This window comes from Macaca mulatta, chromosome 7, assembly GCF_049350105.2.
Source record: "Macaca mulatta isolate MMU2019108-1 chromosome 7, T2T-MMU8v2.0, whole genome shotgun sequence".
NCBI lineage: Eukaryota > Metazoa > Chordata > Mammalia > Primates > Cercopithecidae > Macaca > Macaca mulatta.
The window spans coordinates 77,780,089-77,792,812 of record NC_133412.1 but is presented as its reverse complement, the minus strand read 5'-3'; the positions used below and the strand labels follow the sequence as shown (position 1 = coordinate 77,792,812).

Genomic DNA, 12,724 nt, shown 5'->3' with positions numbered 1-12,724 from the left:
ATGCAAACAAATACATGTATGTGCACCTGCAAACACACACATACAAATGAAAATGCACACGCACACTCTTTACAGACACTTTTTAAATCTGTAGTTGTTTGAGCAACATCTTTCTGGAGATTTTATTAGGAACGCCCACTTTTCAGGACATCCTAACTCAGTCCATGGCTGTATGACCAGAAATGAAATGAGCTGTCGTGGAAGCCCTCCTTGCTCGAGACAGCATGTGGCCTGGGGGCCACCAGTGTTACTCCTCCAGGGTATTTTCCTCCCCTGTAAGTCTTGGAAGGATGGCAAGGGTCAGAGATCAGCTGTTACTCTCTAAACCTTCCACAGACCTGTGGTGTGAGGCAGAAAGGTCAATGAGAAAGAGCTTGTAGGCTTGGGAGTATAGCACCCCCACCTCCTGGCGTGGTCAGAAGTGGTCTATGTAATTTTAGCTCCTAAAATTAGAAATGCCCCTCTGGTATCCCTAAAGAACATCAGTTCTGGGGAAACATAGCCTTCTCCTCCCATCCCATTGCCCCTTAGTGACCCTACAGTGCATACCCCTTCTCCGACACACCCCTCAGCTCATTATCAGGGGCTCCTCCTTTCAGAAAGATGCTTATAGACTGAGACCCACTTAGATGAGACCTCTCCTCCTCTTCCATGACAATCTAAGGCCAAGCACCCAGAGGTTTTGCTCCCTTCCCTTCCTTGGTTCAGTGGAGGCTGCAGCAAAATGGAGTGTTTCCAGTTTCTCTGACCATGCTGGGTTTTAAGTTAATCCCCTCCTCCTATCCTTCCCTTTTGCTGACAGTACTTCCCCTTTCAAGCTCCCTCTCTATTTCCCCTCCTAGTTTTGATCTTCTTTGGGGGTTTTGGTTTTTACTTTATTTTGCTTTTTTCTGTTTTTTTTTTTCTTTTTGTTTTTTATAGGTTTCAGAGAAATTATGTTGAATCCAATAAGCCTTCCCGGACATTCCAAGCCTCTTAACCATGGCATCTATGTTGAGGATGTCAATGTTTATTTCAGCAAAGGACGTCATGGCTTTTAAAAACTCCTTTTAAGCCTCCTTGTTTTGATGTCACCTTGGTAGGCTGGGCCCTCTGAGAGGTTGGAAGCTCTAGGCATTGTTCTCTTTGGATCCAGGGATGCTAAGTAGAAACTGCATGAGCCACCAGTGCCCCAGCACCCTTTAACACCACCAGATGGGTGTTTTCCCCCATCCACCACTGGCAGGGTTGCCCCTTCCCTCCAATCATCACTGTGCTCCTTTTTTTCCGGCCTACGAGGCAGCTCCTGCCACCATCTTTAGAGCCAATAAAGAGAATTAAAAACCTGTGCACCAGGAGCATCTTTTAAATACACTAGCCATTCTCTTGCTTTACAAAAACAACCTAACCATCAAAAGAAAGCCTGATGAAGTCCAGCCGTGCTCCAGCCTCACTTTCCCTGCTTGGAAGCGTGGGGTCTCCCTGGCTCTCCCAGGATACCATGCTGTCCTCTTAGTGACCTCGTCGCCCTGCAACCTCCAGTGGGGAAGAGTCACAGAGAGCACCTAAGCAGAGGTGGAGACGGCGCGGTAAGAGGAGGGGGAGCCAGGCTCAAGTATTGGCACCAAGTTAGGTCTCAGAGGAAAGAATGGAAACCAATCACTTTACGTTTTTATTTTTATTTTCGGTGGAAAAATCATCCTTTTTTTGGGACACACTTGCCCCCTACTTCCTCTTCTCTCTGGAACGGCTCACAGTGAGTGCGATGTTATAAAACTCCTTGCAGAGGAGAGTTTCTCCAGGCTCTTCCTGGGCCCTTAGATCTGCAGTTCTGACAAGCTTTGGCTGCAGGAGGTTTTACCCATGAACTGGCCATCCTACTAGGACCACAAGGGACCAAGGGAATCAGGGACCGAGGCCCTTCCTGCCAGCCCATGATCCCGGGATTGGCTCTCTTCCCCTACTTCCACTTATTCTTGACTCTGAGAACTTTTGGAACCCAATGGAATCAGCATTTCAAGGTCAAGATGAACTGAAGGGGAAGAGAAGTAAAACTTGGCCTCCTCCAGCCCCTCTCATGGCACCAATGGAAGTGTCCTCCTCTTCTCTGGTCAATATGTGTGTTTACTTTGCTTGCTTTGACTCATGCCTTACTCCATGGCCACCCTCTCCCAAAGAGGGGGCTTGCTTCCCCCATTTTCAACTTGATCCACTGAGGAGACGGAAGGGGGTGACTTTCCCCTCTTCAGTAGGAAAGGTACATTTGTAGGGCCTGAAACTCTCCCGTATTTGCTGACTCACTAGTGGAGGAGACGTCTGGCTCCCAGCTCCCCTGGTCCATGGGGCCTCCATTGTGTGAAGTCAGCATAGGCTGCCCACCTAATGGTGGAGAGCACGAAACTGGGAGCATCCTGTGGGGGGCTTTTGGGGGAAAAAGGTGGTTGTTTTAGCCCACCATTGTTTTGGGGTGGTGTTGCACACTAGTAGAGAATAGAGTCTATGCCTTTGGCAAATTTAACTGGGAGTTTGGATTCCCACTTAAGGGTTTTATTTCTTGGGTCCTGTGGATAGTGGTTCTTTGTGTCAGGATCCCAGCCTGATTCTGCAAACGCCTCCATGGGGTTTAAAAACATGAGGCTTTCCAAGTTCTTGCCCAGTATCTGGGGCAGCCTCCAGAGTATCACCTGGGAGTTCAGATTCTCTCCAGGGCTCCAGGTGTGTGTTTATCTCGCCCCCTCCAGCTCTCCTCATCCTGCTCCCCATTGCTCCATGTCAGGCTGTTCCCCATTATGCCCTGCTGATGCTTTGGGTCCAGGGCCTCCTCCCAAGTGTGGCTTTAAGGAGTAAGCTTGAGGATGATGTTTTTTAATTATTGTAAATCATTACCTCATTTCCAGCCTCCCAGGCTCCATCCATCACAGCATCTTTTATTCTGCCATTTTCCTCACCTTGTGCTATGACAATGGGGCGTTGTGTTTCCACAGAGACTTATAGGAGTGTTCAGTGTATAGTTTCTTAATAAACACTTTATTTTCTAATGAAATGACTGAATCAGACCTCTTATTTGGAAATTTTGCAAAAACATTCAAAATACAGAAAATCCAGGTTACCTGCATTTTTCCCTGTTTTCCTGTTACTCTTTTAAATAAGCTTCTTAGTTAAGTTCTGTGTTTACAAAGATGTTCACAATCTGTTCCATTGGTTGCTTTCATTGAGAGTCTTCCAGATAGGTTAGGCTCATACACTAAAGTGCTTTTCATCATATTGAGAAAGAAGTAGAGGCTCAGAGAGGTTGAGTGGTTCACCCAGGGTCACACAGTGTGATAGGTGAAAGCAAGATTGAAACCTGACTTCTACAGACACTACTCGGGCCACTGAGACCCTCACTCCTTTGGTAGCTGGGGAATGTTCTGTTGTCTGAGCAGCCAAGGCTCACAGAAATCTTCTCTTGAGAGCTGATGTGTAAGGGAGTCTGGGAGTAGGGTTGGGGATCCTTTATCTTTGGGGCACCAGCAAAGCCAGTGGGGTGGTCCCTGAGATGGAGTGGTTTTGCATGTTCCCTGTGGATGTTGGGAAAGTAACCTTGCCCAAGGAAAGATGGGGCTTTGGGTGTACAGGTCAACACACTTGTCACTCAGAGACACGCTCCCTTTCATGCACAGACACCCACACACACACTCAGGTGAGCCACACTCTCATGGCAAGTTTCATGTGGGCTGCCAGGAGGGAGAAGTCAAAGAGTAAAATGCTTAGATGAACTGGCACATCTGTGCACCCTTGGACCCTGGCACTGACACAGCTAGAAGAATTAAAATGCTCCCTGTAACTTGCCCTCTTCCTTTCAGGAGGAGAGGACACTGTGAGGCTCTGTATGCAGGACAGATGGAGCAAGAGTGGAGAATGAGGGCTAGGAAAGGGCTCCTGGGTGAATCTGAATGTTTCATTGGGCCCCAGAAATCCTTGTTGGAGCTCAGTCATTGTAGAAGTAGAGACAAGACAAGTAAAGTAATGTAGAAGGGCTCATGTTCCAGTCTGACAGGAAGTTGATCAGGCTAGGTTGGTGCTTTTCTATGTATCCTCACTTACTTTATCTTCTATTTAAGTCTAGTTTGGTTTGAGACCCCTTTATGCCAAATGGAATCTCCTGATCTATAGAGTGGCCTGGGTGAGGGGTGGACCAAGCTCTGCATTTATCTCTTCTCAAGGGTTCCAGGGAGAAAGAGTTGGAACAGGGATGCCTGAAGGGTTGGGACTGTCCTGGGGACCATGAGGAGATGCACTGGTTCAAGGGAGAACTTTCATTTTTAATATAGGAGGGATTTGAGCTTCATTTTGTTCTAATGCTTGGAGCCTATCAGTTTATGGGAGAAGAGATAATAGATAAAAATGGCCTCTGAGAATATGGGAAGGAAAAGTATCCACAGCTCAGGAAGAGGGGACAGCACTGGCCTTGTGGAGGGAGTGCTCTTCCCATAGAGAAGGAGGCAAAAAGAGGAAAGGATGCGGAATGTCTTTTCAAGGTGATAAGACAAGAAAGTAAGGGAATTCTTCTCTGGTGGCTTCCATTTGTCTATAAAGAATGAGGCAAGGCCTTGTGCCACTACTGAGAAGACCCAAGGAGAGTTGGAACATCTGAACTGACAGGGGAAGAGACTATGGAAGACTATGGGAATCTATGGAAAGGTTGCTGGGCAGAATGAGGAACCGGTTAAGGTTGGAGTCTAGGCCTCTGTTTTCCATGTTTTACTGCTGGGTGTTGAGTCTCATGGCATTTACCCCAGTGTTGGTGCCTCTAGGGAAGTCAGAGCTGGTATAGGGCAGATGCGGAGAGCTGAACTCAGCCCAGAAAGATGCCAGTTTGGACTGGCTTCAGTTTAGGGTGGCTCAGGGAACCAGCCAGTCCTGCAGCTCCCTGACCTCCTGCATTCGAATCTCACCAACAGGATTTCACAGTAGCTTTCTCAGACCTTAAGCTTACATTTTGGTCCTGCAGGATTTTGCTGCACAGATTGATAGCTGACTCAGTTCATGAACCCAGGGTACTTGCCAGATGCTCTCTGGATCTTCATTCTAGAGAGGTGGTTGACAGGTGCTGGTTCTGAAGCTTAGATAATGAGAAACTCAACTGTACCAATAAGATCTTGTAGAACAAGGTGAAATTTGATCTAACACATTCCAGGGACGTGCCCTGGAGAGGCTGGACTCTTTTACTAGCATTACATGACCAGGTCCTGGAACTGATTGCCAAGCTCCCAAGAATGGATTTGCTGTGGGGCATTAATAGTAATAATTCTATGTATTTTATGAAGCACTTACTCAGAACCAGTCACATTTTACCCACAAGGAAGCTGAAGCTCAGAAAGATTGAATAACTAGCTCAGGTTTTCACAGCTTGAAGCTGGCAGAACCAGGACTGACAGGGGGCCTGCCTGACACCTCAGAATGCTTTTGGCCACTCTGCTGCCCCCTAAAGTAGCACATCTTCTGCTCCTGGTAGCACATCTTCTGCTTCTACTCCCTAGGTGTTCCACAATCATAGCTCCCCGCCAACCCCACTCCATTCCTAAGACAGAAAAGTCTTTCAGGGGTCTTCAGGGGTGGGCACCATCCCTGACTTCCTTCTGGAACCATTGGGACAGGATGATTTTAAAAACTAGAAAAAAAATCTGCAATGTTCTTTCCTCTCATTGTAGCATTTAGTGACTTGGGGTGTATGAAAGCACAGTTGGGCTTAGATCTGAGATTAATCCCATGTCTTAAAGTTGGTGAGATTCCCAAGCAATGATGGCCTCTTTGATATTGGGGAGGACTTGTTGGATGAGACCAACTTGATCCTTAGGATAGCAGGTTAGGCTGCCCAGGTCTAGGCAAGGGTGAGCAGCTTCAGATAGGAAGGTGGCAGAAGAAAGGATGAGACCAACCTGATCCTTAGGAAAGCAAGTTAGGCTGCCCAGGTCTGGGCAAGGGTGAGCAGCTTCAGACAGGAAGGTAGTAGAAGAAAGGGCCTCGTCTAACTACCCACCGTCACTTAACCTTTCTTCAACCCACCTCAAAGACCTCCTGATATGTCCAAGCTCAGCCATGCAATGCTCACCCCAAAAAGACCAAACGTGAAGCAGGCTGAATTTGGAAGTCAAGCATCTGACTTCTAGCCACCTCTGTCTCTTCTTTTGTGTGGGAATCCCTTTCTGCAGCCAAGCTCCCAGCAGCCACATCCTCACCTCCACCTCCCCAGCCACAGGTGTGACCGCAGCACAGCACTGGGCTGTGACACATCCCCTAGCTCGTCCCATTTCCCTCAGGTCAAGCCCAGGCATAAGCAAAGGATCAAGCATCTCAGATACAATGGTGAGGCAGCAAGGGAGGGTTGGATGCCATGGGAAAGCTCAGGAGCGGGCAGATCAATGCAGGATGACTTCATTGTTGTATAGCTTTCTGCATGGAGCCAGACATGGATTAGGCAAAGAGCCGGAGCCTTTGTTCCTTCAGGGTTTACTGACTCCTGTGCTCTGGCTAGACTCACACATTGCTGCCAACGTGACTCTGAAAGCAAGAGCAAAATGAAGGTGGCAGGGAGGGAGAGACAGGAGGGGAGAGGGGCGATGCTGGCTGCTTGGAGTCTTCTCTGTGAAGGGCCCAGGGAAAACTCTTAAGCGTGACAGCAGAGGCAGGAGGAAGGTAGAGAACAATGGGGAGTCTTGCTTCCATTTGGACTGTCCAGCAAGGGCCTGGAGCTCTCCTCCTCCTCTCTCCCAGCTCTCCCCCACCCACCACATTTCCAATCTTTAATGCTGGCTGATGTGGGTGAAGCTGCTTGCAGCCTCCGGATTCCTTGGATAGCTCTGGTTCTGCATTTTGCCTTTAGAAATCCTACTGTTACCACCCCCTGTACTTCCCACCTCCCAAGAAAACCTCAGCCTAGATCTGACAATATATATCCAGAGCTAAATAAGACTCCTTCTTCAACCCTACTTGAACCCAAAAGTGATTTGAAGGAGACGTGCTGGCAAGAGACAAGTCCCTTGTCTGCTTTTTTGGGTGGTTCTGAAATTCCATCAGGATTCTGAGGCCCTCTTGGGTAGGACTCTTTTTCCAATTTCTCCTACTCAGTGGATAAAACTTCCATAGAGTTACCCCAGTTTCCCTTGAAATTAAATCTTGATGAGGGAAGAGATTTCTGCATGGGCGATAAGGTCTAACACCCCTCTGCATTTTTGCCCCTTTTCTTTTGGGCACATTTTCCTTCTGTCACAAAATAGCTGGGTGTTTGTGCCTGAGAGAGCTAGATCTTCTCTCCTCATTATGCTTGACTTCTGGGTGGGTGTGAATGCATTGCTCAAATGTGCCGTATGCTCCTGGGCCAGGAATGGTGAGGATTGACAAAAAGAGGGGAAAAAGGAAGATATCAGAGGCAAACCTTTGACTGGGGCATGCTCTGCTTTGAGAGAAGGGAACAAGAAAGACAGGAGCACTTCTGAGGAGCAAAGATCCCACAGGGACGTAGAAGGTACTGATGGCTCAGATTTGGTGTCAAAGGCCTCCAGCCCAGGTCTGTGTGGGTTGTATCTGGGAAGGAACTTGGAACTCTGGGGTAGAGGAAAAAGGCAGGGTTACAAGTTACCGAGAGAACAAAGCTGTAGAGAAATCTTAGCTGAGGGCTCTGGTGGGATTTTCAAACCAAGATACATGAGCCTTCCACATGGGACCAGATGGGCACTTGGCCTTCTCAGGATCATGGTATTTTCTCATGACCCTCTGCCAATAGGATCCTCTCAAAGCCTTTCTTAAATAGATGAACCTGACTTTGATTTACCTATGGGTGGAGACTGGCACCTTTGGCATAAGTCAAGAAGAATGGAGCTTGGCTTTTCTGAGAGCCAAAACCCTTGAGCAGTTCTCACTTCACACCCTAAGAGTAATGTCAAGTAATGTCTGCGTTTGGAGGGGTGGTCAAAACCCCCTGCTCAGCTATGGAGAGGGTTTGCAGAGCGAGGAGTGAGGTTGCCCAAAGGCATGCATTCCAGAGTGGCAGTCGCTGACTTCTTCCAGAAGAAGATACATCATGACATGACAGAATTTCATGTCAGCTCGGAAAACACTACCAAACCTGGCTTTGGTAAGTAATGCTGGAGGCCTTGGTGGCTTGCAATGATGACCAGCTTGTCTTCATGGCTGTCTTTGCCTCAGTTTCTGCCACTTATATGCTGTTACCATGGTAGCACAATGAAGCCTAGCTCTGCCTTTGGAGACCTCACTGAAGCAAGTGTCCTATTTCCCTGAAAAAGACACATTCTCCCCTCCCTTGCCCTCAAGTTCATTCTGCAGTAAGAAGGACAAGGACTTAGCCCTGGTAAAGGGGACAGTGACTTCACTGCTGTCTAATATGGCCTGGTGATACCTCTGTTACAGAGTTCTGATAGACCACTTACTTCCTCACTCCAAAGCTCACACTACCGTCAGTCTGTTTGGGACCCCGTAATGTCGTTTAAAAATCACATTGTGGTATTCTTTACTCTGCAAGGCTTGCAATAGCCTTTGGCCAAAAGTCATGAAATCCTGACCTTCAAAAATGCACTTCTCATAAGAAGAGAGGGTGTGGAGCTGTGGAGAGCACATGTGCTCTTCCAGGGATGGGGCTGATCTACAGAGCCTGTGACATGGTCCTTAGCAGCTGCTCAGGCCTAGGGAAATATTTACCTCTCACAGCTAGGTTCAGGAGCGTGTCGGGACCTCGTGACATGGAGGGTCCTCTAGTTTTAAGCTGAAAGGGTTTAGCCTCTGTGACACAGGGGACCCCTGCACCTACAAAGGCTAATTTCCAGTCTTTCTCAGCAGTGAGGCAGACAGGCAGTCTCCAAGCTCTGCCCTCTTGCTGCCAAAGTCAAGGGAAGAGTGACAGTAGGAACATTCCAGAGTACTGGCTAGATACTAACTAAATCTAGCCTATTAATTATATACTGTCAGAACCTCTGGATGCTCTTGCTGTTAATTCTGAAAGAAAATTCACATGGCAGAGAACCTGAGAGTAAATCTCAAACAACTTCTGTCATGAGTGCTAGTCTCTGACAGCTCACCCTGGCCAGGAGGGCACAGCCAGGATCTGTGATGCTCTCTGGTTGTCCCCATCCGGGGACCATAGCTCCTCACTGAGGCCTTTTGCTTCAGAGGGAGCCAGATATAGAGCTGGCCAGGGAGAACTTGAGTCTGTTCCCTCCCACTGCCAGTGGGCTGCAGGGGAGGCACCACCAATATAGAACATATTCTGAGAATGTCCTTCTTGGGAGAATTTAAATTCTAAGTTCATGTTTAAATGACTCAGAGAATTGTTCAATCTTTATGGCTATCAATTTGGCATTTCTTGCTACCATAACAGGAGATTGTTGCACAGTACCTCTGATACCAAAGGGCCAACCTAGTCATTAAGAAGACCAGAGTAACCCCACTGTGCATTTTCAGGATGGTGTCTTTGGCCATCTTAATAATTTTATTGGGTCAATCACTTGACCAACTGTTACCCTGCATAAATTGGTCAGTTTTCTGGGCAGAGCTTCAGGGCCTGCAATATGGTTCTCCCTTAATTTGAAATCCCCAGCTTGCAGAAAAATCTTTTTCTCTTCTTCCAGTTACTAGAAAAATGATGTTGTAAGGATCAAGTGTTCCCCTTTAATTGATTGCAGCAATGTTTCCCTTTAGTCTCGTGGTATGCCAAGGATCCATCAGAGAACTTTGGAGAATGTTGCACAGTATGGCCAGCTCTTATAGATTCACGGTTTGCATTAGGATATCAAAGGCTCCAAGAAGTCCTGCTGTAAACAAACTTTATTCTACCACTTTCCAATTCTAATTAAACACAAAACATTCTTCGCTTAACACCTATTAATAGACTCAGCACACACATGTTAGAAAACACTGGGTTATGGTGTGATCAGAAGCTTTTAAAGAAGAATCAAGCAGAATGTGTTCATCAACCACCCACCTTCTTATATCAAGAAACCACCACACCCAGCACGCTACCCAGCTGTAGGCTCAGCCCTCACTTCTGCCTTCTACATAGAGTCAGAAAAAATTCTGGTTGCTGATGGATAGCCACTCTTGTGAAGATCAGGAAACCTTCACTGTGATATCTCAGAAGAAAATGGTAAGTCATTTCACATAAGAGCTTGAGACCTCAGCATTTAACCTGGACATCTGCCCAGGCTGGTGGAGGTGACATCATCTAGTGGTAGCACACAGCAATGAAGACCTGGATCCCAGTCTCAACTCTACCACTTGCAAAGTGACATGGGGTAAGTTACCTTTCCTTGTTCCATATTTGTCTCTGAGTAGCTAGTAGAGTTTACTGATCCTCATGTAAAAGACCCTGCCTGGACAGATGCCCTAAATACCATGTCCCTATGAGTCACTATTGTCTCTTAGTGGAGGACATCTTTTGGTTCCTTGTCCTTCTCTCTCTTCTGAATGTGTTGTGTATCAGGCGAACAGAGTGAGAGAGATGGCTGCCTTTTTGGATGAGGATCAGTGGATTTCTCTGGATGAGGATGGAAGCAGATGCTTAGGGGTTAATAGACCCTCTCTGTCACAGTTGGACAAGGTCAAGCGGAAGTTCTCGGCAAGATTTTCTGACTTTGATCTCAAGAAGGCAGCTCTGCCTAACAAATAGTCTGAAATGTCAAAGAATAAATGTTAAAGCTTGAGGGGTCGTTCTCTAGGGAGTTGCCTGGGCTGGCTAGGGAGGGAGGGGAGGAGGGAGAGAGGGACACAGCAGAATCCTTCACATAAAGATTCCGACTTGGTTTTGTGATATTTAAGAAAAAAGAAAACTCTGAATTATTTATAGCACAGAAGATATAAGCAGGCTGTAGAGAAGTCGCCTGGCTTCACACGATAGTTTATGGCCATTATTTAGCTGCCCCAGCCTTGAACTGGTAAAACTTTTCTCATTAGTCGCATGCTATTGAGCTCTACTTGAGCTATCTATTATTATTATTATTGCTATTATCATTATTTTAATCAAGAAAATTCATGTCCTTCAATATGTGAGTTGGGGGATGCAATTTCTAGAAATGACATTTGCACAAAGCAGGAGTTATCTCTTTTCCTTAAAGGGACTCTGGCACACCCTTCAGTAACTCTTTCCACCCCTGTGAGTGTTTCCAGCCTGTGCCTGTTCAAGCAGGGATTTGGAAGACCCCTGCTCTGATATGGGCGGGAAGCATCTTGGTTTGGGCCTGGGCACCAATTGGCCATGTCGATCTGGGAAGGTGAATTTCATCTCTCATTTGTTCCCTCTGAAAGATGAATGCAATTGTCCTATGCCTCTTCTGAATAGGCTGGGCATAGGAAGGATGATTCCATTGTGTTCAAAATGCCTTGGTACCTGGCAGGGGGCGAGGGGATAGCATCTACATTATATGAGGGGATAAAAGAAGTAAAGAAATGTTAAAAGGTTAAATAAAAAGTGATTGAAGGATTGGTGGTAAAGTTGGGGGGAATGGGTTCTTTCATCTGTTTACTTTTGTCAGTGATAAAATGAATACTTCATGTTGATAATCATATCCTGATTCTATAGCATGGGTAATTGAAATTCGCTGATAATCCCCAAATTGTAGTTAAAATTAAAATCACAAGCTTCACATGCTCTCTCTTCCATCTCTGCACATGGTACAAACACACTCTTAGTCACTCTTCTAATTGTTTTTGCATACCCTTGACAACACTCTGGGAGATGCAAACACATGGAGTCAACTTTTGGTCAGTTTGGGGGTGGTGAGGTGAGGCTAGTTAAACCGCAAATCAGATCATCAGTAGAGGTCCAAACAGGCAATATTGTATTTAGACGGTATTGCTTTTGTTGAAGATATCAATACTTTTGTTTGTTTCCTAGACCTGTTTTTTTTTCTACCTTGAAGAACCTGGAGAACACTTTGCAGTTAAAATGTCACAGTGACAGTCCTGTTATAAAACTCTGAAAATGTACATGTTTTTACCCTCACTAACTTACTCTACCTCTCAGAAGTCTTTGAAGTGTTTTTCCTCCACTCCCTACTTGCTATGATGTAGAAGTTAGGCTAGCACCGTTACTCTAGGGCAGTGGTTCTCGAAGTGTTTGGTCTTGGGACCTCTTTACACTTAAAAGTCATAGAAACCCCAAATAACGTTTGTTTCTGTGGGTTATATCCATCATATTCACTGTATTTGAAATTAAAACTGAGTATAATTTAAAAGCTCACGCATACACACACATTCCATTTAGCTGTCAGGATGATGACATCATCACATGTCTGGAAACCACTGGACAACTTCATGAATAATACCTGTGAGACACGAGAGTGAAAAAAGGCATACATTATCTTACTATTGCTGGGAAAATAGTTTTGACATATAAATCTCCTGAAAGGATCTTGAGCCCACCAGGGACCTTTGGACCATTTTGAGACCTGCTGTCCTAGAGAAAACAGGCACAGGCAGATTCTGAAATCAAACCTGGGTCCCCTTGGAACCAGGAAAATCTACCAGTAATGCACTTTGATCCAAGTGTAGGAGCCCGTCAGAATTCTATTTCTTTATTCAAACATCACTGACTGCCCCACGGGTGTTGACTTAAAGCAAACTGGATACAACCGTGCATGTTCAGTTGCTAGGAATGTGGAATATACACAAGAAAGACTTCACCTATTATTAAGAAAACAGAGTGGGGGCTGTTTGCTTGCTCTGGAGAAGAATATGGGCTTGATGTAACAGTAAA

The 12,724-nt window shown here is 46.2% G+C and overlaps 1 protein-coding gene across 20 annotated transcripts in view; it reads left to right on the top strand.

The window, feature by feature from the left end:
• The window catches only part of NTRK3 (neurotrophic receptor tyrosine kinase 3), a 386,973-nt gene that overhangs the window by 283,100 nt on the left and 91,149 nt on the right, over window positions 1–12,724 (top strand). For 5 of the 20 annotated variants that reach the window (XM_077937784.1, XM_077937785.1, XM_028850226.2 and 2 more), the window contains one exon: window positions 922–3,022. In XM_077937784.1, coding sequence (XP_077793910.1) covers window positions 922–1,040 — 119 coding nt within the window. In that variant the 3' untranslated portion in view covers window positions 1,041–3,022. 20 annotated transcript variants of the gene reach the window in all.